The sequence below is a fragment of the Leguminivora glycinivorella genome, chromosome Z (assembly GCF_023078275.1).
Source record: "Leguminivora glycinivorella isolate SPB_JAAS2020 chromosome Z, LegGlyc_1.1, whole genome shotgun sequence".
NCBI classification, from domain to species: Eukaryota; Metazoa; Arthropoda; class Insecta; order Lepidoptera; family Tortricidae; genus Leguminivora; species Leguminivora glycinivorella.
The window spans coordinates 53,220,154-53,243,220 of record NC_062998.1 but is presented as its reverse complement, the minus strand read 5'-3'; the positions used below and the strand labels follow the sequence as shown (position 1 = coordinate 53,243,220).

The 23,067-nt window shown below is 38.3% G+C and overlaps 1 protein-coding gene across 2 annotated transcripts in view; it reads left to right on the top strand.

Annotated features, from left to right (window-relative positions):
- Positions 1-21,513, top strand: part of LOC125241689 (transcriptional repressor CTCF-like) — a 29,129-nt gene extending 7,616 nt beyond the window's left edge. The window contains exons 7-16 of one of the 2 annotated variants that reach the window (XM_048150279.1): positions 1,141-1,277; positions 2,493-2,643; positions 3,275-3,441; positions 6,522-6,658; positions 13,927-14,044; positions 14,715-14,831; positions 15,306-15,323; positions 16,841-17,039; positions 17,942-18,090; positions 20,661-21,513. In XM_048150279.1, the coding sequence (XP_048006236.1) occupies positions 1,141-1,277; positions 2,493-2,643; positions 3,275-3,441; positions 6,522-6,658; positions 13,927-14,044; positions 14,715-14,831; positions 15,306-15,323; positions 16,841-17,039; positions 17,942-18,090; positions 20,661-20,717 (1,250 nt within the window). In that variant the 3' untranslated portion in view covers positions 20,718-21,513. The remainder of the gene's footprint in view (positions 1-1,140; positions 1,278-2,492; positions 2,644-3,274; positions 3,442-6,521; positions 6,659-13,926; positions 14,045-14,714; positions 14,832-15,305; positions 15,324-16,840; positions 17,040-17,941; positions 18,091-20,660) is intronic. The other variant, XM_048150280.1, reaches the window with a different exon arrangement.
- Positions 21,514-23,067: the final 1,554 nt, after the last annotated feature.

Here is a 23,067-nt window from a genome sequence, read left to right as displayed (position 1 = left end):
GAAGGCTGGATGTGTAAGATGTGTGAACAGGGCTTAAAGACCATGCCATCCCTCCAGAATCATGTCAACATGCACAACGGAGTCAAACTGCCTGTCTGCGACTACTTCAACAGTCCGTTTACCACCTCTGGTCTGGTCAGTGCTACTCTTAACTTACCTATGTATTAGTATTATAATGACGAATTTAGAAGGCTAGAGCGAAGATATAAAGGCTTGGAAGGATCTGGTAGAGGCCCCATGCACCTCTAAGGTGCCCTAGGACAAACAATAGAAGGCTGGATGTGTAAGATGTGTGAACAGGGCTTAAAGACCATGGCGTTCCTCCAGAATCATGTCAACATGCACTTCAACAGTCCGTTTACCACCTCAGGTCAGTGCTACTTTTAACTTACTTATGTATTACTCTATAAGGCTTGTTTAGAAAGCTAGAGCGAAGATAGAAAGCCTTGGAAGGGTCTTCCGGAGGCCCTAAGCATAGAACAAACAATAGAAAGGCTGGTGGTGTAAGATGTGTGAGTGGGGCTTCAAGATCATGGCATCTCTGCAGAACGATGCACAATGGGGGGGGTCAAACCTCATGTTTGCAAGTACATCCGTTCACCATATCAGGTTAATATCATAAAAAGTATTTACAAAGATTCTTTCACTGACCGTTTTTGTAGACTTAAGATTTTGACTGGGAATACTAGAGATTTTTTTATTGAATCTTCAGTATTTTAGATTCGAAAAGGACCACATTGGGTGGCCGTGAAAGATAGTTATTAAACCCACACAATAATAGAAACTGTGTTACATCATCATTGATATTTTTATTACGAGCTTTTATTCAATTTGCCTTGTTAGTATGTTAGTGTGCGTCAAAACGTAAAAGCTAAATTTGACCCACTTCCCGGTGTCCGATTGAGCTGAAATTTTGCTCGCATATGTTAATCACGTGACAATGCAATATTATGGTACCATGGAGCTGATCTGATGATGGATTAGAAAGGTGGTCATAGGAACTCTGTCATGAAACGTCGTGTTCCCATCGAGTAAGGGGTTTTCAGAGACGTTTCAGATAGATGACTGTTGAAAGAAAGGTACAGTCGGCGATAAAAGCTTGTGCCAAAAATGAAATTTTAGCAAAAATCTTATGCACAGGCGAGTTGGTGCGACACGTCCGCTACCGGCACACGCACGAGAAGCCCCACAAGTGCACCGAGTGCGACTACGCCTCTGTCGAGCTGTCCAAGCTGCGGCGGCACGTGCGCTGCCACACCGGCGAGAGGCCCTACCAGGTACATCTTCCCAGTATACAATACAAAGCATTTATTCATGGTCATACAAAGTGGTCTGGCTCAGTCGGTAGTGACCCTGCCTGCTAAGCCGCGGTCCTGGGTTCGAATCCCGGTAAGGGCATTTATTTGTGTGACGAGCACAGATATGTTCCTGAGTCATGGATGTTTTCTATTTAAGTATGTATATCGTCGCCTAGCACCCATAGTACAAGCTTTGCTTAGTTTGGGGCTAAGTTGATCTGTGTAAGGTGTCCCCAATATTTATTTATATTTATTTATTTATGGTAAACATACATCGGCTGCGTTCCTTCTGCTCCTTAGAACCGGGTTGGCGAACTGTCAAACCGAGGCGGGCAGAGGAGCCTAACTCGGTTTGGACCGGGTTGGCGAACCGGGTTGACACATCTCTAGTATACAACCCGTAGAAGACTAGCAAATTGGCAACGTTACGCCACGTGTTTTGTTTAAGTTTTCCCTTAACATCCTTCATCAAAAAAAATGTATATAATAAAAAAAAAGACCGAACATTCTCCTCACGTGTGAAAATCAACACTACGGTAACACCAAGCCAACATTGACATTGGCAAATTCCCCCTGTGCAAATTGGCAGGGAGTAAACGCCAAAGCAGGAAAAAAAAAACGTCACGCCACGTCAACCAAAATGCCTCACGCGTATTGTGAATATTTGTCCCTACTTTATCCGTCTTGGTCCAAATTAATGCTAATATTAGCTAGGTGCCCTCATTTTGTAGGATTTTCGAGGCACGTCGCGAGGAAAGTTTTCGCAGATTTGCTAATGATACAGAAATTATACTTTATTTGGTTCATGAAGGATACAAATTAGATTGCAACAACTATGTACATTATAAAGTACATTGGATCTTACGAGGCTAAATCAGCCTAAATAGAGACAAAAAGCAGCCTATGTTACTCTCCATCCCTTCAACTATCTCCACTTAAAAAAATCACGTCAATTCGTCGCTCCGTTTTGCCGTGAAAGACGGACAAACAAACAGACACACACACTTTCCCATTTATAATATTAGTATGGATTAGTATGGATATAGTATGGATTTGAAAAGACCAGTGACTAACTCAAACAGGTCGCTCAAGTGATACTGGTCTTTTTAAATATGTAGATAACGCCGCTGCCACCCACTGCCGGCCGCTGCCATTCCGGTGTGTGCCGACCCTAACACAAGTATTTTATTCCAGTGCCCGGACTGCACATACGCGTCCCCGGACACCTTTAAGCTGAAGCGTCACCTGCGCACGCACACCGGTGAAAAGCCGTACAAGTGCGATAGCTGCAACATGTGCTTTACGCAGTCCAACTCGCTCAAGGCGCACAAGCTCATACACAACGGTAAGGGTCTCTCTCTCATCTTAACGATTTCCCGGTTGCATCCCGGGGTCCGCTACACAACGGTAAGGGTGATATAGAGTTATCTCAAACTAACTCATTGCTTTCGGCTGGAAACCGCCAAATGCAAACCGTGGCTCCGGGCAGTGGACTACGAGCGGCTGGTTTGAGGGCCGCTGAAGATAGGAAGGCGTGGCGCGAACTCGTGTAGCCCTTTGCACCTCTCATTGCCATTGTCAATGAATGTTCATGACTAAGGTTCGAAAAAACACCCGCCCCTTTTCTGTCCAGAATCAGAATGGTTTATTTGTGTTTTGCCAGTTGGCATACAAATGTCAAGAACTCGAGAACGAGAACTAAAACAAATTAATATTCAACATATACTTCCTTCAAATATACCCCGATGACGTCCATTAGACAACGAAGTAACATTTAAGACTCAAAAATAAGTCTTAAATTAAGGTCAGGTATTCATCATGAAATAAAACAAACATAGCGTAGGCAAACTCTTTAAAAGTATATTAGCTATAATTTTAGATAATGTCGGCGCGTAGTTCATTTCAAAGACCCCATATATGCACAGTTTATATCACCACTATATTGATCAGCAACACTAATATCTATTTTATTTCAGTGGCCGAGAAACCCGTGTACCGTTGCGAGCTGTGCCCCGCCAAGTGCGGGCGCAAGACCGACCTCAGGATCCACATACAGAAGCTGCACACCTCGGACAAGCCGCTCAAGTGCAAGCGCTGCGGGAAGACCTTCCCCGACCGCTACTCCTGCAAGCTGCACAACAAGGTACACACCCCCTCGCTTCGCTCGTTGTCGTAACCCTTCTTTCCTTATATACTAACGTTAACGAAATTAATTTGTCGTTTAGGCACTGGTCCCACCGCGAGCTAGTAAACTATGAGCTATCGGGTATAAAAACTGCACTTTTATTTCTTACAGAAAATCCCCAAATGATTTCAAACAAAACAAATATAAAATGAGAAAATGAAAATGAAATGAAAATGAAATATTTATTTTTCAAGTAGGCATATTACAATGCGCATATGAACGTCAAATAAAGCTACGCCGGCTCTAACCCTACGCCTCAGCCTCGAGAAGATTTCAGTCCCCCCTCAGTTGGGAGGGGGGTATCCACTATGGGACCGGCAAGAAACTCGGCGGGCAACTTCTTTTCAAAACATTACATCTTATAATTAACATGCAATAAATAACAAGATACAATTTAACATGCAAAAGTATTCATCAAAGAATATGAACAGACTAGGTACTCTATGGAAATTAATTTCAATAAATTATATTATTGCTTAATAATACGTCGTTCTTCTTCAGAGAAAACATATCAAATTGTCACAGAAGAAAAAGATAATATGAATCTCAATATCATTAAATATGTAATTTACCTACACAACATAAAATATAAAATATTTGATGTGCTTTCTTATCTGAACTGTGTCCTCTATACATAATACAATTATTTTAATTGCTATTCGTTTTTTGTAGTTTCTGGTTCGGGCCATGCATGTTTGTCTGTCAAATAGTCCTCGACTCTGTAATAAGCCTTTAACATCAATGATTTTTTTAAGTAGTTCTTAAGAGCTGGGAGGGGTAATCTCAAAGCAGTGTCAGGTAACTTGTTATAAAAATGAATGCATTGCCCAACAAATGACTTCTGTACTTTACGGACACGAAACTTCTTTATGGCAAGCTTATTTTTGTTTCTAGTGTTATAATTATGGATATCAGAATTCTTAGTGAAACAGTCTAAATTCTTAACAACATAAATTATACTATCATAAATGTATTGGGAAGCTACAGTTAAGATATTAATTTCTTTGAAGAGTTCTCTTACTGATTCACGTGTTCCTAAGTTGTAAATAGAACGAATGGCTCTCTTTTGTAATACAAAGATAGTCTGTATGTCAGCTGCTTTGCCCCAAACCAGAATACCGTATGACATTACACTGTGAAAATAACTATGATACACTAGGCGAGCTGTCTCAACATTAGTCAGTTGCCTGATTCTCCTAACGGCGTATGCGGCTGAACTTAATTTGCTTGCTAGTTTCCTTATATGAGGACTCCATTGTAGATTTTTGTCCAATGTTAAACCAAGAAACAGTGTTGTATCTACCATCTCTAAGCATTCATCATTCAAAAGTATTTTTGTATCGATTGGTTTAACATTCGGCAGAGAAAATCGAATACATTTGGTTTTCTTAGAATTAAGAAGTAAATTGTTGACAGTAAACCACTGCAGTACATCAGCTAACGTGCTATTAATTACATTGTAATCCGTAGATTTTCGGTCAACATTAAAAAGCAGTGATGTATCATCAGCAAAAAGTACTATTTCACAAAAGTTTTTTACTATACATGGCAAATCATTTATATAAACCAAAAACAGGAATGGACCTAAAATTGAGCCTTGTGGCACTCCTAATTGGACTACAGTCCCGCTAGAGCGAGTTTTGTTAACAACTACTGTTTGTGTTCTATTGCTAAGGTAAGAAGACATAAAGTTTAGGGCATTTATAGACAAACCATAGTGTTCTAATTTCAAAATGAGCGTTCCATGATCCACACAATCAAAGGCTTTTGAAAGATCACAAAATATGCCAATTGCATCACAAGAATTTTCCCAAATATTATATATATGTTTAATGAGTACCGAAGCAGCATCGGTCGTGGAACGGCCCCTTGTGAAACCGAACTGTTTGCTTGTAAGTAATCTATGTCTGTTGAAGTGTCCCAGTAGATCATTTAACATTAGCTTCTCAAAGACTTTACTTAGTACAGGAAGTATTGATATGGGACGGAAATTGGTTATATCACTCGAATCACCCGATTTAAAAAGCGGTATGACTTTGCTACATTTCATAAGATCTGGAAAGGTGCCTTGTGAAATTGAAATATTATATATTACGGCCAAGTAAGGTGCTATTATATCTATGACATGACTAATTACTTTAACTGATGTTCCCCATAAGTCTTCCGTTTTCTTTAAATTGAGTGACTTGAATGTTTTAACAATATTTACAGAGTCTACTTGACTAAATTCAAATGAATTATTACATTTCTTAACATTAGCACAAAGTAATGAATGGGCTTGAGCCGCAGAAGAATGTAAACATTTTGTGGTGTTAACGGCTATATTTGAGAAATAATCTTCGAATGCCGAGGCAACATCGCTGTTCGACACTATTTGTTGATTATCTGATACAATGTTGACTTGACAATCGCGTGATTTACATTTACCAGCTTCTTTATTTATAATACTCCAAGTTGTTTTCACTTTGTTGTCCGACACTTTCAATTTAGAACTAATAAAGTTTTTCTTGGCAGTTAAACACACTTTCTTGAAGATTCTTGAGTAGTTTCTTACATAGTCCAGGAATTCTGAATTCTTGTTCAGCTCTCTCTCACCATAAAGTTCATAAAGTCTTTTTCTACTTTTGTGAATACCTACAGTAGCCCATTCACTAAACTTTGTTTTAACTTTTGACCCACTAATAGATTTCACTTTGAAATTGTTATTAAATTGATTAAGAATTACATTGAAAACATCTTGATACAAATGATTACAGTCATAATGCGAAAATGGTATTATAGACAAACTATGTTGAATTTCATTTTTGAATGATTCCAAGCGAGATCCAGTAATGGGTCTATATGTTATTGTTTGTGGAGTATCATGAATAACGTTTAAGAAAGCTGCCCTTTGGCCGCTGTGATCGGAATGAAAACAGTTAAATAATTTCTTATCTATACATTCACAGTTACAAAAAATATTATCTAGGCATGTTGCACTAGTCAAAATACTGCTATAATAATTTCAGTGATTGTTCAATACTAATCTTTTTGTCTAGACTCACGAAGGCGAGAAGTGTTTCAAGTGCGAACTGTGCCCGTACGCGTCGACCATGCTGCGCCACCTCAAGTCGCACATGCTCAAACACACCGACGAGAAGCCGTTCGTGTGCACCGAGTGCGACCAGAGCTTCCGGTAACTATACACTCACGGGGGAGTGTGTCAAGTGCGACCTGTGCCCATACGCGGCGCTACCTCAAGTCGCACATGCTCAAACACACCCGACGAGAAGCCGTTCGTGTGCACCGAGTGCGACCAGAGCTTCCGGTAACTATACACTCTGCTATACACTCACGGGGGAGTGTGTCAAGTGCGACCTGTGCCCATACGCGGCGCCACCTCAAGTCGCACATGCTCAAACACACCCGACGAGAAGCCGTTCGTGTGCACCGAGTGCGACCAGAGCTTCCGGTAACTATAAATATAAATAGATAAGTAAATATTATAGGACATTCTTACACATATTGACTGAGAGGTCCACGGTAAGCTCAAGATGGCTTGTGTTGTGGGTACTCAGACAACGATATATATAATATATAAATGCTTATATACATACAAAACATCCATGACTCGGGAACAAATATCTGTGCTCATCACACAAATAAATGCCCTTACCGGGATTCGAACCCGGGACCGCGGCGTAGCAGGCAGGGTCACTACCGACTGCGCCAGACAGTCGTCGAACTGTACAATTGTACATTCTGCTATCATAGATTACATATAATAGGTCATACCATCCCATACATTAAAATGCGACCGCCTAAGAATGCGCATACACTACACCACACATAGATAGCGTCACAAAAATGCCTTGTTGCCATCGATTATTTGTAGAATGGCGTTAAGTGCCACTTTCGAGCCATAAATCTATGTCAAACGTGACACTTAACGCCATCTACAAGTATAATCGAAAGGTACAAGACATTTTTTTTTGTGACGCCATCTATGTGTAGTGTAGTGTATGCGCGTTCTTAGGCGGTCGCATTTTAATGTATGGGATGGTATGATCTTATATTTTATCCATGCTGCTATACACTCACGCAGGGGAACAGTGTATCAATCTACTGCGCAAGCTAGCTAGTAGCCAGATCCACACAGAGCGAGGCACGTCGTAAAACAAATTACTCGCACTTTGTTGACGTTGCTTCTAGTGATGGGTCGTCGGTAAAATACTCGTTACCAGTATTTTTCCATTTGGGAATATTACCAGTAAAATACCAATCTTACCGGTAATATTACCAAAACCGGGTAATATACAAAATTTGCGATTTTTATGACACGCGATGGTTATTTTTTTAATTATGTATTACTAAGTCGCCATCATAAAACTTAAAAAAACTCGTAGAGTGCCTCGGGGAGTAAATTACCAATCTTACTAGTAATATTCCCAATAATACCGAGTAAATTACCAGTCTTACTGGAAACATTCCTTTCCTATATTGTCACCAACTGCAAATATACTTCGTATAATTTTGTGGTATCTCGTGGCTTGTGGCAGATATATCTAATATTTGGATATTGTATGTCTAATGTTGTATATCCGGGTGCCTCAGGAGGATGGCAATTAATTAATACACAAATCACTTCTGAGAAACACACCAATATATTTTATATTAATTATTTAAACTATTACATTTTACTAGTTCAACATACTAGACAGAAGTGAGCATGTCAGCTAGAGACACATCCATACCGCGCAAGCGCGAACATTTAAATTAGGAAACTCAAAATACTACACTCTTCCCCGCATAACAAATAAAAATTATAATTTAGTAATTAATGAACAAACAATGTTTGGCTTTCAACCAAACAAATACTTAAGTATGTTACAACTTTAATATTGTTTTAAAAGTAAATCTTGGGATAGAGGATTCCAGATTTCTCTTCTCCCCTACATAAGTTTTGGTGGTGACACATACACCCATATATGTTAAAAATGTTGACAAAAATGTCGCATAATATTTAGGTATAAATTCCGAAAGTAACTGCTAATTCTTCTCTATCAAAACCACAATATTTAATATAATGAAGTAAAGTAACTGATACAAATATTTCAAAAACAATAGAGATTCCATCTTAATGAATTTTATATCCAAACACCCCAATATTTTTTTGTAAAAATTTCCATTTTTGAAGTTTCAGTATTATTTCTGAATCCTTAAATATTGATAGTACAGCCTCTAAGGTATTGTATATATCAGTTAAATTTTTATTTTTATCACACATATATATTATGTTGTCCATGAAAGCAATCAATTGTGTGTTTAGGTAGTCAGTCAGGTTTTGTAAAACTGGATCCAACAGTGCCTGTAAGGGCTGTAAGTAGTCTTCTTTAAAATCTAGCTCACAGTAGTATACACCACTTTCAAAGGTGTGAAATATGCTATATATATTTTCTAACCGTGTATCAATTTCATTTTTTTCTTTTTCCATGAACTTATTTTTATTTCCTTGCACTGGATCACAAGTTTCATTCACCTTCTGATAACATATCTTATTTTCTAACTCTAGAGGCCACCGCCCAAAAGCCATTAACCAGCTTCTACCTAAAATAGTGGGTTTATCATTGCCCACGACATAGACATCAACCTGTTTTGACATTTCATTCCAACAAACATTAACATTTTTTACCATACCCACTGGTTGTGATAGACTTTGGTCAAAGTTTTTAAATGCAACATTACTTCTCTCACAAGGTTTTCCTGGAAATAATGTATTATGTGTCTCAATTGTTATTGTACTAACCTCAGAACCAGTATCTAACTCTAATTGAACAGGCTGTCCTTCAACAAATAAAGTAACATACTGTGGAGGCAATTTCTTATCATCAAAAGCATTCAAAGAATACATACTGTAGTACATTTCTCTGTCATTCTCAGCTTTAAACAATTTTTGTATGTCCTCGCCAATGCTGTCCTCACCAACCACATCTACAGTTTTTGTTTGCCGCACACTACACACTCTAAAAATATGGCCCTGTTTACCGCACTCAGAGCAGAACTTATTTTTTAATGAACACTCAGATCTCACATGATTGTCTTTACCACAAACAAAACATCTTATACCATTCTTCATAGCTGCATCTGCTTGTGTTGGCCTACTCCAACTATGCCTTTGTTTCGTTGGTTGCACTTTATATGTAGAAGTAGCATTCTGCTGACTAGCATAAAACATATCTTTCACTCCATGTGATAATTCACCGTGTTCCTGTTCCACCTTTGACTGTTTTAAGATGGCTTCTACCGTTCTAGCCAATACAATTAATTTCTCTAAAGGAACATCACCATTCTTCATAAGTTCAAATTTGATCAAAGGTTTGTTGACCCCATCAATAAACTTTTCTTTAACTTGGTCATCTATATCTTTAAATTCACAGCGTTTAGCTAATTTCTTTAACTCAATGACATAGTCTTCTATAGATTCATCTTTCGTTTGATTCCGTGAGCGAAATGCCGTTCTGTCCAAAATCTTGCACGTTGACTTGGCATATCTATTCTCTAATAAGTTAATCAAATCCTTGTATGGTTTATTTATGGGCTTGTCAGGCGCGCATAAATGATTGAGGGTTTGTAAAACCTTCGTAGTTAAGTTTGTAATAAGTAATGGCGTCTGTTTCGAAGGCTCGATATCATATAATGTAATAACACATTCTAATTGTTGTTCAAACAATTCAAAATTATCTCCATTGAATAATTCTATTCTCCCTATAAAATTATTCATTTTGACCGGTACTTAAATTGGGATTCTTCTAGGCGATTCAAACTTTTCAGTATCGTCTTCTTTCGAGTCCAAAATTGTCCGTAATTTTCCACTTTTGGTCAACTCACGAAGCGATTTTCTAAGTGATTCCACACGAATCACGATATTCCAATATCCTGAAATAAAATGACTAGCTCTTCCTTTGTGATCCAGCTAGTTTTATTTTGTTTAATTTGCGCAATGAATTGCTGAACCACCATTTGAAATTTTTCGCAATGACATTATTTTATTTATTTTCAAACAACGATGTCAAAAATGAACGAACATATTGAATGAGTTAAATGGTGAATGAATGAAAAACTGTCAATCTTAGTACATCCATAGACTGATTTTGTTATCTAATCTGTGGTTCACCGTGCTCTTCCCGGGATATTCAAATAATCAGATTTAAGATGGCTGTCAATTTTTTTCCAAAGCTATTCAATTTTGATAACGTGTTTTCTAAATTTTCCGGTTTCCTCGTCGCCAAATTGTTGTATATCCGGGTGCCTCAGGAGGATGGCAATTAATTAATACACAAATCACTTCTGAGAAACACACCAATATATTTTATATTAATTAAATAAACTATTACATTTTACTAGTTCAACATACTAGACAGAAGTGAGCATGTCAGCTAGAGACACATCCATACCGCGCAAGCGCGAACATTTAAATTAGGAAACTCAAAATACTACATTGTCCCTGTTCCATTATATATAAAAACTATTTTACTACTGGGGTTACTTTGATACTTGGGGTTACATTGATAAAAACTTCGTTTTATCTTTAAACACAAAATTCTACATGTCCCAACGCATCTGTCCATTTTTAGGGTTCCGTACCAAAAAGGTACAACAGGAACCCTTATGGTGTTTTTAACGGCGTTGGCACTATCGATAGTTACTACCATTAGTTGCACTAACGCAGTGAACAAGTATGGTCATGGGCAGTGCAAATCTCTTGTCAAAATGTAAGTATAGTTTATCGCTGTTTATCATGTTCAAATAACTTCTAAACTAACTTAGTGGGTATTAAAGTAAAAGGTTCACAGTGAATATTAGCTTGCCAGAAATATGTTTAGGTATATCATTCTATTGAGTTTTGTGTTAAAATTCAAACTAGGCATTTTATTACTAATTATTTAGTTTGTGGGGTGTCTTTGATCACCTGCATGGGGTAACATTGACCATACTTAGGTACACAAAGTTGATTATTGTGTATTATGTTAAGGTACTTATTGAGGCTGACAATTTGATCTCTTTTTGTGATAAATATTGAGACAATCTTAAATAAAGTTGATTTTTTGAAGATGGTAATTTATGTCTTTGATCAAAGTAACCCCAAAATAGCATTAAACAGCTGTAACTTTTGAACTTGCGAAACGATTTTTATGTTTCCTTGAGATAAAATACTTCTGTAAGGGGTTACATTCGGTTACCAAAAAAATCCTAGTTTTCGTCATTTTTTCTCTCTCCGTACATTATTTTGTTAGCCTTTCTGGATTTTTAGCAGCGAAAGACTAAAAAAAGTTGATGTTCCCATTTTTTTTTATTAAATTTAGAAGTTAGAGCAGTTGAAACTATAAACTGATCAATGTAACCCCAGTTTACGGTACCTATCTATTGTAATACTTTAATGCAAGTCTGCATTAGATACCCAATAACTTTGTGTTAACTATGTGTTGTTGTACCGAATAGGTAATGTGAAAAAAAAAATACGCCAAGTGCAAGTAGGCGGGCGCTTTTTTTCTCTCTCTTTTGTACTCGGAGGTACAGTAAGAAGTGAAATTCCATTATCGGACCATTTTTCTACTATTTACAGTTTAACGAAAATTTGTTAGATGAGATTTAAGCAAAAATAAAATACTACCCTATTAACTATAAAACTCCCGTGAGACTCATACATATTTAAAAATATTTTAAGTTTTTTTTACTAGACGTCATCCCAATTTCAATCGTGACAGTGGTTGGTCGGTGCCACCTAGTTGAAAAACAGTTCTAGGCACTACGTCGGTCCCCAGTGTAAACGCACTCTTAACAAGTGACGTAGTAAGTGTTGTGTGCAATCCTGCTTTTGACAAAAGTAACATAGTGGGTAGCTCCGATTTCGCCACGGTGACGCCGCGCACCGAGCAAGCGCCCGCAGTATGCGTCGCGCTCTCGATATGTAAAGGCGGGGTCGCTACTCTTGAGAAAGGTTCTCGAAATTGGACCGAAACATATCGAACGCTATATCGACTTAATACGTGAGTGATTACTACCCTATTAATTTTCTACTATTTACAATACATAAACTAATCTGTGTGCCTACGGCTGTGTAACCCTGCCTTACCACCTTTCGGTTCTATGGTCCTGGTTCTACTGGTGATAGGAAATATGGAGTAGGTATGCAGGAAAATTTCTATTATTTCGCCTTCCGGATCTGCGGCCCTGGTATTACAGGTGATCAAAAATATGGTTTAGCTGGGAAAAATCATAAATGAAAATGTTTATACAGACAGACACGTTGCTACAGATGTAGTGCAAAGCCAGCGGCTGTCTAACCCCGCCTTACCACCTTTCGGTTCTGGAACGGGTTATTTATTGCCTCTTTTATTAAATTCTTTCTAAATTAATTAAAAACAAACATTTTTGAGATGCCTACAATTCTATAATAAGCTCTTTCATGTGATAGTATGTAAGAAACTTTCATTCAAAAATCTTTAATTTTTAATTTTCACATTACCCCCAAAAGTGACCCCTATGATAGAAATGTATTAATGTAAGTTACATGTCCGTCTTCGGGTCACAAGGTTACATACGTCTATCAAATTTCAAGTTATTCGATTCCGTAGTTTCGGAGAAAATTAGCTGTGATGTGACTGTGACAGACGGACGGTGATCCTATAAGGGTTCTGTTTTTCCATTAAGGTACGGAACCCTAATATTGGTACGCTACCTTAATACAACAAATTAAAATAGATTTCAAAAAAATTCGTTATATTTTCGCCATATTATTCCTTAAAATTATGATTCATTGTAACTTTCATATCATACTACTATAGTAATATTACCAGTAAGATTGGTAAAATACTCGGTAGTATTGGGAATATTACTGGTAATATTGGTAGTTTACTAATTGACGTTAGGTAGGTAATATTTTTTGTTATAATACAATGCAACATGTATCCTTTGTATCAATAAACACAAAAGAAATATTTTTTATCTATTTTTATGTCTATATTTCTCTAAATTACCGCTAAGTGGTAATATTACTAGTAACATTACTGGTAAAATACTCGTTTTAGTAATATTACCGGTAACGACCCATCACTAGTTGCTTCTGTCATGGCCTCATGGGCCTGCGCGCGTTTTGCTCAGCTGAGCAACCTGCCTAAGCCCCGGCTGAGGCACGTTTGCCGAGCGAGGAAATTGCCTCGCGTAGTCTGACTTGAAAAGGAAAAGTGAAGGTTACTCTGACAGCGTTCTCCGTCACATTTATAGTTAACCCTAGCACTGTGGACAGAATGAGTTACCACCATATTAGGTATTCTTGGCGTTCAAAAGGTTAATTAAGATTCAGTTCAATTTAGTTCTGATTCAGAAAAAGTGTTCAAAAATTTGTGAGTCATATGGTAAAATTATCTTAACTTGGGATTTTTGACAATAGTTTTTGTGTTTTAGTCAAAAGCAGTTGCTGCGGCGGCACCAGAACTTGTACCACAACCCGGACTACGTTCCCAAGCCGCCCAAGGAGAAAACGCACGCATGCCACGAGTGCAAACGGACTTTTGCGCACAAGGTAGGCCCTGGTTTCAAATACATACAACTGTGTCGAAATATTTAAGGACCATTTATCATGTACAAAATTGTACGATGTATATGCGAAAAAGTAATTTACAACTGGTATAAAATCACTCCCTCATGTGATCTGAACTGATCGCCATTCGATAATGAAACATTTTCATTTTGAAATGATGCAAACAATATGCTAAATTTCAGATTTTTTTTATGCGACATTAGCTATTTTTTCAATGAACATGAAAGCGAAAGCTACAATATACCGGCCGATCAGGACAGTAGCCACACTAGCTGAAGAAATTGGTATAAAATAAGTGCAATTTACAGAAGGTTTCCAAAAAGTTGAAAGGTTCTTGGAAATTTCATGAAAGTTTTACAAGAAATATAGGAAATTTTAATTTATGAAATGGAAAGTTTCTCCATACACAAAGAGGACAGTTTCAGATTTTTCTTTTTTCGCAATTTGGAAAGTTTCCGCCGGCACATCAATAGTATAAATACAAGTCTAAGGGCCAGTTGCATCAACCACATTTAACAGACACATCATCGTCACGCATAAAACTTAAACAAACGCTTTAACGGTGACATACGGTTTGTTGCAACCCATCCTAAATCAGTTTTTGATGTTTTTCTGACCGATTTATCTCACTAAGGTCTCGTGTTGTTAACAGGGCAACCTGATCCGACACTTGGCCATCCACGATCCGGACTCTGGGCACACCGAGCGCGCCCTCGCGCTCAAGATCGGCCGCCAGCGCAAGATCAAGTACATGCAGCCGCGCGCGCAGGTAATATAACATATTAGATATACATCCTCTCTTCTCAGTCGTTCCCTCATGGCTGAGGATCGGGACCAAAAGTGATTTCCTTCCACTTGACGCGGTCTAGAGCCATATGGACTGCCATCTGCATACATACATATAGTGCGACGTAACATATAGAAATAAAAAAAGAACTTATTACGAAAAAAGTGGCGCCTACAATTAATTATTCACCACTATTTTATGTATGAAGACAGATAGTCTATATGGCTATACCTTTAGTTGATTCTCGGCTAGATGGCGTTGATATTAATTGATATTTGACAATTTTAACGCATTCACTACCAGACAAAAATATTATTTCAAGTCATTTTGTGTAATTCAACATCGTCAATCGGCACTAAATTAACTCATTATCGCCACAATCATCGCTTGGATTAAATCTTGTAAGGTCTTGTAACATGAAAACATTGATTATAAATACGTTTTATATTCATGCAGCCTTCGGAACTATGCCCAGTGAGTATCTTATCAAATATTTACAGACGAAAATTAAACATGGTTTTAAAAATTTAAAAAAACACAGCTAATGCGAATATTATATTTTTTTACTAACATAAAACATAATGAACCTACTTTACCTTTTACGACGGGAAATGAATTTTATAAACTACCTACGTATGTATGTAAGTGTACCTAATTCGCTTGATGAGTTATACACTTTGAGGAGTCTAAACTCAAATTGCAGGTGTGACGCCGAAACTAAAATGTATCACAGAATTGTATGTATGTTTTATCAGTTTCTTATTAAGAATTTGTTCTATTCCAATATAAACCAAATGCTGCCTTGCGAATTGGATTCTGAAAAAATTTACTGCTTTGCGACTTTAAAAACAATTTGTTAGAAAGAATGTTTTTTCAAAACATAACAATGTAAATTATAATTTAATCTTGACATCAAAATAAAATCTAAATGACAACATTTTTAGTTTTTAGTTAGATTAGCATAATACTATGTTATTGCAATTGCGAAATAAAAGTTTGCTAAATATTTTTTATTGAATGATGCCCGTAATCAGTAATAAATGTGAATTTCATAAGTTTTATTCCTCTAAACCTCTGTAAATATTACAATTTTTGACGACCGGTCTGGCCTAGCGCGTAGTGAGGTAGTGACCCTGCCTGCTATGCCGCGGTCCCGGGTTCGAATCCCGGTAAGGGCATTTGTGTGATGAGCACAGATATTTGTTTCTGAGTCATGGACATGTACTGTTTGAGTACCTGCAACACAAGCCTTCTTGAGCTTACCGTGGGACTCAGTCAATCTGTGTAAGAATGTCCCATAATATTTATTTATATATAATTCCATTAAGTACCTAGTCTAACCATAATTAAATATTTGGCAGTTAGAAAAGAATCGTATAAATTAAAAATACGTAAGAAAATAGGACGATACATTTCTTGTTATGTTGAAATGCGTTTGCGAATGAACAACGCCAATAGGCTAGTTTCCTATACTTAAAATAAAATATTTTATTCAGTGCACGAAATAAAGCATCACATAATTAGAAGAAAAATATGGACAGTAGTTATTTTTAAACATAATTTCTATTTAATAAGTCGAAGAGAAAGATATAAAGTAAATGAGTTGATCGTGACGTCACTCCTCAGTATTTCATAGTAATTCCATATTAGCAAATCGTTTTGACAGTTCATAAAAAGAAGCTGATTTGACTAGTAGGAAACTAGCCTATTAAAAGTACCTAATCATAATAGGGAACTTGACTGTAGATAAAATAAAACATAAGAAAAACATGGACAGAAGTTATTTTTAAATCCAATTTCTATTTTATAAGTCAGGTAGAAATATATAAAGTAACTGAGTTGACCGTGACGTCACTCAATTCGATTTCATATAAATTCCATATTAGCAAGTCGCTCAAATTCGTTTTGACAGTTCTCAAAAAGGAGCTGATTTGACTAGGAGACAAGTAGCCTATTACACTATCAAGACTAACCAAAACCCCAACCCCCAGGAGGAAGCGAACGACTCAGACGACAACAACATGGTGAAGCTCGGGCTCACGTCCAACGAGCTGCGGCGCGGCGAGCTGGTGACCGTGGCCGACGGCGACGGCCAGCAGTACGTGGTGCTGGAGGTGATCCAGCTGGAGGACGGCACGGAGCAGCACGTGGCCGTGGTGGCGCCCGAGTACATCGAGTGCGAGGAGCCCGGTCAGTACGCACACTACAGCCGTCAGCGACGGGCAATACACACACTACAGCAGTCACCGACAGGCAATACACACACTAGCCGTCAGCGACGGGCAATACACACACTACAGCAGTCACCGACAGGCAATACACACACTATAGCCGTCACCGACGGGCAATACACACACTACAGCAGTCACCGACAGGCAGTACACAGGTACACACACTACAGCCGTCACCGACGGGCAATACAAACACTACAGCCGTCACCGACGGGTAGTACACACACTACAGCTGTCACCGACGGGCAATACACACACTACAGCCGTCACCGACGGGCAATACACACACTACAGCCGTCACCGACGGGCAATACAAACACTACAGCAGTCACCGACAGGCAGTACACAAGAGACAACAGGAGCTCGATCTAACGCCGATGATAGTGCCGTGGCGGGCTATATTTGGGCAAATACATGCCCATCAATATGAACCGGAAATACTGCTAGTAATACAGGTCAATTCACAAGAGCTGGCACGAATGGAACGAATGTTTGAATGAAAATATGCATGTGTGTGACAGATTAACCAATAAAATCTTGACAGTTACGATGAACAATACAGGTGACTCAACAATCAAAGTTTCGTTCATTTCAGTCGTGAATCGATACCGACAGAAATCACCTAGCTTGCAATAGAAATCACCAGGTTTTGTTTGTCCAAAGAGTCGCAAATAGAGCATTTCACTCGAGCATAAAAAATCATCGCCTGCTTTTAAAAATGGCGCGGGGTACGGGCCATCTCGTGGAATGCTCTAATTATGAAACCAGCGTTCAATGACATTGTAATGAGGGAAGTTACTCATGCGTTTACAAAGTCCACATATACATAGAGCTTCATATTAATTTTGTTTTTTATTTCAGCGATGTCCGCGGAAGAGGAAGAAGATCAAGAAGAACAGGAGGAGTCCGTGGCGAGCGGCGGCGAGGAGGTGCGGCACAAGGAGATGGAGACCGTGATGGAGAAAAGCATCAAGCTCGAGAAGGATGTCACCACCTGCTTCGGCTTCGATGTGAGTGTAGTGTAGTGGTCTCCGGGCAGTGCTCGCCAGCTGCAGACTGTCTCGAGAGCAGCAAGAGGCTGTGGCGAGGAGGTGCGCCACAAGGAGATGGAGACCGTGATGGAGAAGAGCATCTAGCTGGAGAAGGATGTCACCACCTGCTTTGGCTTCGATGTGAGTGTAGTGTAGTGGTCTCCGGAGAGTGCTCGCCAGCTGCAGACTGTCTCAAGAGCAGGAGTCTGCAGCTACCAGAGCGAAGGAGTGCTCGCTAGGTGCAATACTGATGCTGCCCACAACAAAATGTCACCACATGCTTGTGCTTCGATGTGTCAACTTACATTGGCCACTTACGCGTCAGTAGAGGGACAGTCATACTTCTGTCCCTTTTCATCTGGCGCGACTGCCCGCCGTCCTTGAAACGGCCAATCACAGCGCGCTTAACACATTCCCCGCCCGCTCCTCGCACCCCAAACACTGGTGACTCGTATCGCGAACCAAATATACAAGACTGCCACTCTATAGGAGGTTCTCTGTGCCGCTAACAGATGTAACAAGCGCTTGGCATCCATTAGCTCGTTGGGTGGACGACATCCGCAAAATTGCGCACAACTGGACGAGACTAGCTCAGGACCGGAATACATGGCGTAATAGAAGAGAGGCCTATGCTCAGCAGTGGGCGATAAAGGGCTGACATGATGATGATGTTGAGAGCGTTTTCACATTATCCAACCCGAACGGATGAAAGATGGAGCCTTTAGTGTATAAGAAATCGTCCAACATCCAATACCAGGTTGGATGATGTGTGTGAAAATGCACTTAGATATGCATATAGTAGCAGGGTTCGAGGATATATATCGGATATATATCCAGCAAGGTTCGACGATATATATCAATGGATATAAATATCCGATATTTATTATTTTTTCTATAAATATTTCAATACAAAAATGGTTTAAAAAAACGTAACATTGATGAAAATATAGTTTTCTCAAACATGCAATGAAATATTGTCTTTACGTTCCTTAAAATGGGCTGGGAAGTATCGCTTTTTGGGCGCAACAACTCGAGAGGACTGTAAAGGGATTTCATATTATTTTTTGGGCCTAGGCCTGCAAAGTAACTTTTTTTTATAAAATATTGTCCTTTAGAGCATTTTTTATTTATTTCATTGTATGTTTGAGAAAAGCACTATACATGCCTCGGCGTGAAAACGGATTCCCGGCCTCGTATCCCTATCCGGTATCCTATCCTATATAGCCACTTGGCCGGAAATCCTCATTTTCCCGGCCTCCGATGTAATGTACTATTGTGTGTTTGTTACTGTTTTTCTACTAAATTTTATGTTTTTTAGTACATTTTTCATTATCTAAAGTCGTATTCATAAATAATTCAACAAAATAATAAAATGCCTTCCATACAAAATGGATATATATCATAAATATCCGATATTTTGATATTTATTATAAATATCGGATATTTTCGAATCCTGTATAGTAGAGGACAGATACCATATTTTTTACCTGGTGGTTTACAACTTGCGTTCTGACACGCGAGTCCATACATCAAGCGCGACTTCAAGTTTGGACTCACGGGCGGAGCGCAAGCTGTGCCTGGTTTAACGTGATGGTTTAGTTGTATTATAATTTGTTTCTAGAGGCAAGAACGATTTAATACTGGACTGAAAAAGCTCATACAAAAAAGTGTACCCCTGAAACGCAGACCAACCCCTATAGACAGCCATTACAAGACGACTCGCGGTCGCCAGCCTTCCTAGTATTTGCACTGATATAAGCGCGGGCGCTCGCCGTGCCCGATCAGTATCGACCAAGTAACAGACCCGAAAGCAGCGCGTGTTTTTCGCACTAAAAAATTGGAAAAGGGTATTTTGATGCCTTAAAGATGTCCACCTGTAGTGTGAAATGGTGTGGAAAGGTAACAAGAAGCTCAAATTTAAAAACAGACGGCATTACATTCCACAAATAAGTCATATTTATAATTTATTCAGAGCCGGCATAGGTCAACTTACATTGGCCACTTACGCGTCAGTAGAGGGACAGTCATACTTCTGTCCCTTTTCATCTGGCGCGACTGCCCGCCGTCCTTGAAACGGCCAATCACAGCGCGCTTAACACGTTCCCCGCCCGCTCCTCGCACCCCAAACACTGGTGACTCGTATCGCGAACAAAATATACAAGATTGCCACTCTATAGGAGGTTCTCTGTGCCCTGAAATGTATGGACCTTAAAGGCTTAAAACTAGAACGATGTTTCGCAGCCTGAAAGTGGCCAAAATCATATTTTCCCCAAGTATTTTTACGTGTTTTTATTTTTTATAATTACAAATGACATATTTCTTTATTTTAAAATCATAATATCACGTCAATACACATTTTGGAAAAAATAAATTTGTAGGCATCCTCAGTGTAGTTATGATAGTATTTAATAGGTGGCGCTAAAAAATCGAGGTACGATTCTTAGTATGCAGTATGTAAATCCTATATAAATAATCCTTGCTAGAGGTACATAATAAAATGAAATTTTGCTTATGCTAAACATATATAAAATGTAATCATTTGTTTACAGGAGGACGACGAAGGGGACAACGATGAGGACTACGAAATGCTGGAGGCGAGAGGATAATACCGCTAGTGACCTGACTAAAGTGACCGTGACGGCAGTGACGTTTCCACAGCGGCGGCTTACGAGTCAAGTGCAAACGTAGGCGGTAAACGGGTTTAGGCTTCTTATGTAGCCCACAAGAGGACAGAACAAACGTACGAGATTGTACAACTTGCTTTGGCGTGACTATTAAATGCTGCACCTGGCTAAAGTGCCAGTAACGGCAAAGACTTAGCAACGGCTTACGAGTGAAGTGCACGCAAACGTATAGGCGACAAAACATGGCTTGACCGGGCAAAGACGTTCTCACAGCGAGTTAAAGCCTGGTTCCGTAGCCGAATGGCATTTCTGCGACGCGAAACGAAAACGAAATCAAAAATCAAAATAGTTTATTGATACAGTGAAACTAATGATTAGACATGATATGTTACAATATTACTTATAGTTAAACACTGCTAAATATTAAAAAAATAGATGTTGCCTGTAACACCTGCACAAGGCTATGCCTGAATCGCAGGATGTCACTTTTCCTGGATTGCCAGTTATAATGATTATACCGCGAAAGGTAGTCGTGACTCTGTCGCGCCAATATTTTCATATTTATATTTTTTCATATTTATTTATTCCAATCAATTGGCACTGACAGATTAACCTTACGTGCTAATTGGCATTATATATTACTTAGTGTCTAACATGCATTAATTACTATTAATAAGTTACAAATGATACATCAATAATTAATTAACAATATCAAATTTAAATACAATTAAAATATACCAAATAAATATTAAAACAATGTCATAATGTACAATTAGAATTCAATAATAATTTAATAAATAATAGGCTATGTATAATATTATTATATTATTTCTCTAATAAATATGCAAGAGCGATAGAGATAGATATCTACGAGCGATTCGTTTCATGAGCGTTTGTGCCATTCGGTGACCAGAAATATATGATTATTGTCAGGAGGGCGCTGTTATTCTGGGGTGACAGTTCAGTTTAGTATGAAGAAAGTAGTTCTGATAAAATTCCGCAACATGGCGCGCAGTTATATATTTCTGGTCAGGTTTTACGAGTGACGTGCACACAAACATAGGCGGAAAAACATGGCGTGGAGTATGCTTCCGATGTAGCCTAGTAGATGGTTGGTGTCATCTGTGAGAATCTTGTGACACGTTAGAAGACAGGACACGAAGCAAGGACGACCAAAGACGATTAACATTTCCCGCCGCACATGATTGGTGTGGCGTATTTACGATTAAATTGATGTATTTATGTTGGCATGGCTGAATTAACATTTTGTAAGCTATCAAATTATACTCTGTACTTTAGGTACTTAAAGAAACGTAAATAAATGTGAGTGTGCAGGGGAAAACGTCCCACTTTGTCGATTGCCATAAAGCCGTTTTGTCAGTTCGTATAAAGATACAAGTAAATCTCGCCTTAATGGTAACCGACAAAGTGGGACGTTTTACTAAACACACTCACAAGTTGTACATTTTCGGATAGTTACATCATATTTGTCGGTTAACCAATCAAATACATTAACCCAACCACAAAATTAAAATTTTGAAAAAAAAAAAACCCCGACATAGTGGACCAATTTCATTTTTTTTTTTTTTTTTTTTTTAATAAAAAATAATTTATTAATAACCAAATAATTAATTAATTAATACTTAATAACTAATTAATAATAATAAATAATTAATTAATTAATACTTAATAATTATTAATATTTATTAATAATTAATTTATTAATTTCATTATTCGCTAAGAACACTGGGAGAGTGAACACTAACTCAGTTTTCAAACAAAAAAACTAAATCTAAATCGGTTCATCCGTTCGGGAGCTACGATGCCACAGACAGACACACACACAGACAGACACGTCAAACTTATAACCCCGTTGTTTTTACGTCGGGGGTTAAAACTAAGCGGATCTGTTACTGAGCGGCCAGTGTTTGGTTGGGTAATGTTTTCATTTAGCCACAAGGGGTTTGCGGATCCTTTTGAGGGTATATTTTGCTTACATTTATTTAAATACCTAAAGATACACCCCCTTTATTCATACATTTTCATTAAAATTATCAAGCCGATAAAGTTCGTTTGTCCCTTTCCTTCACACCAATACGTCGGAAAGGGACAAATGAACTTTATCAGCTTGATAACTTGAGTGAAAGTTTATGAATAAGGGCGACAGACTATACAATTAAATGCCCGATGTGATATGTGTTATGTCATTGCGAATGAATGGTTCCTAAGGAATATGTTATACGCTCTTGCGTCGAAATCATAAATTACAAATGCTAACGATTCTTAATGGATTCTTAATTAAAATATGTGTTATACTTACTATTTCACTGTG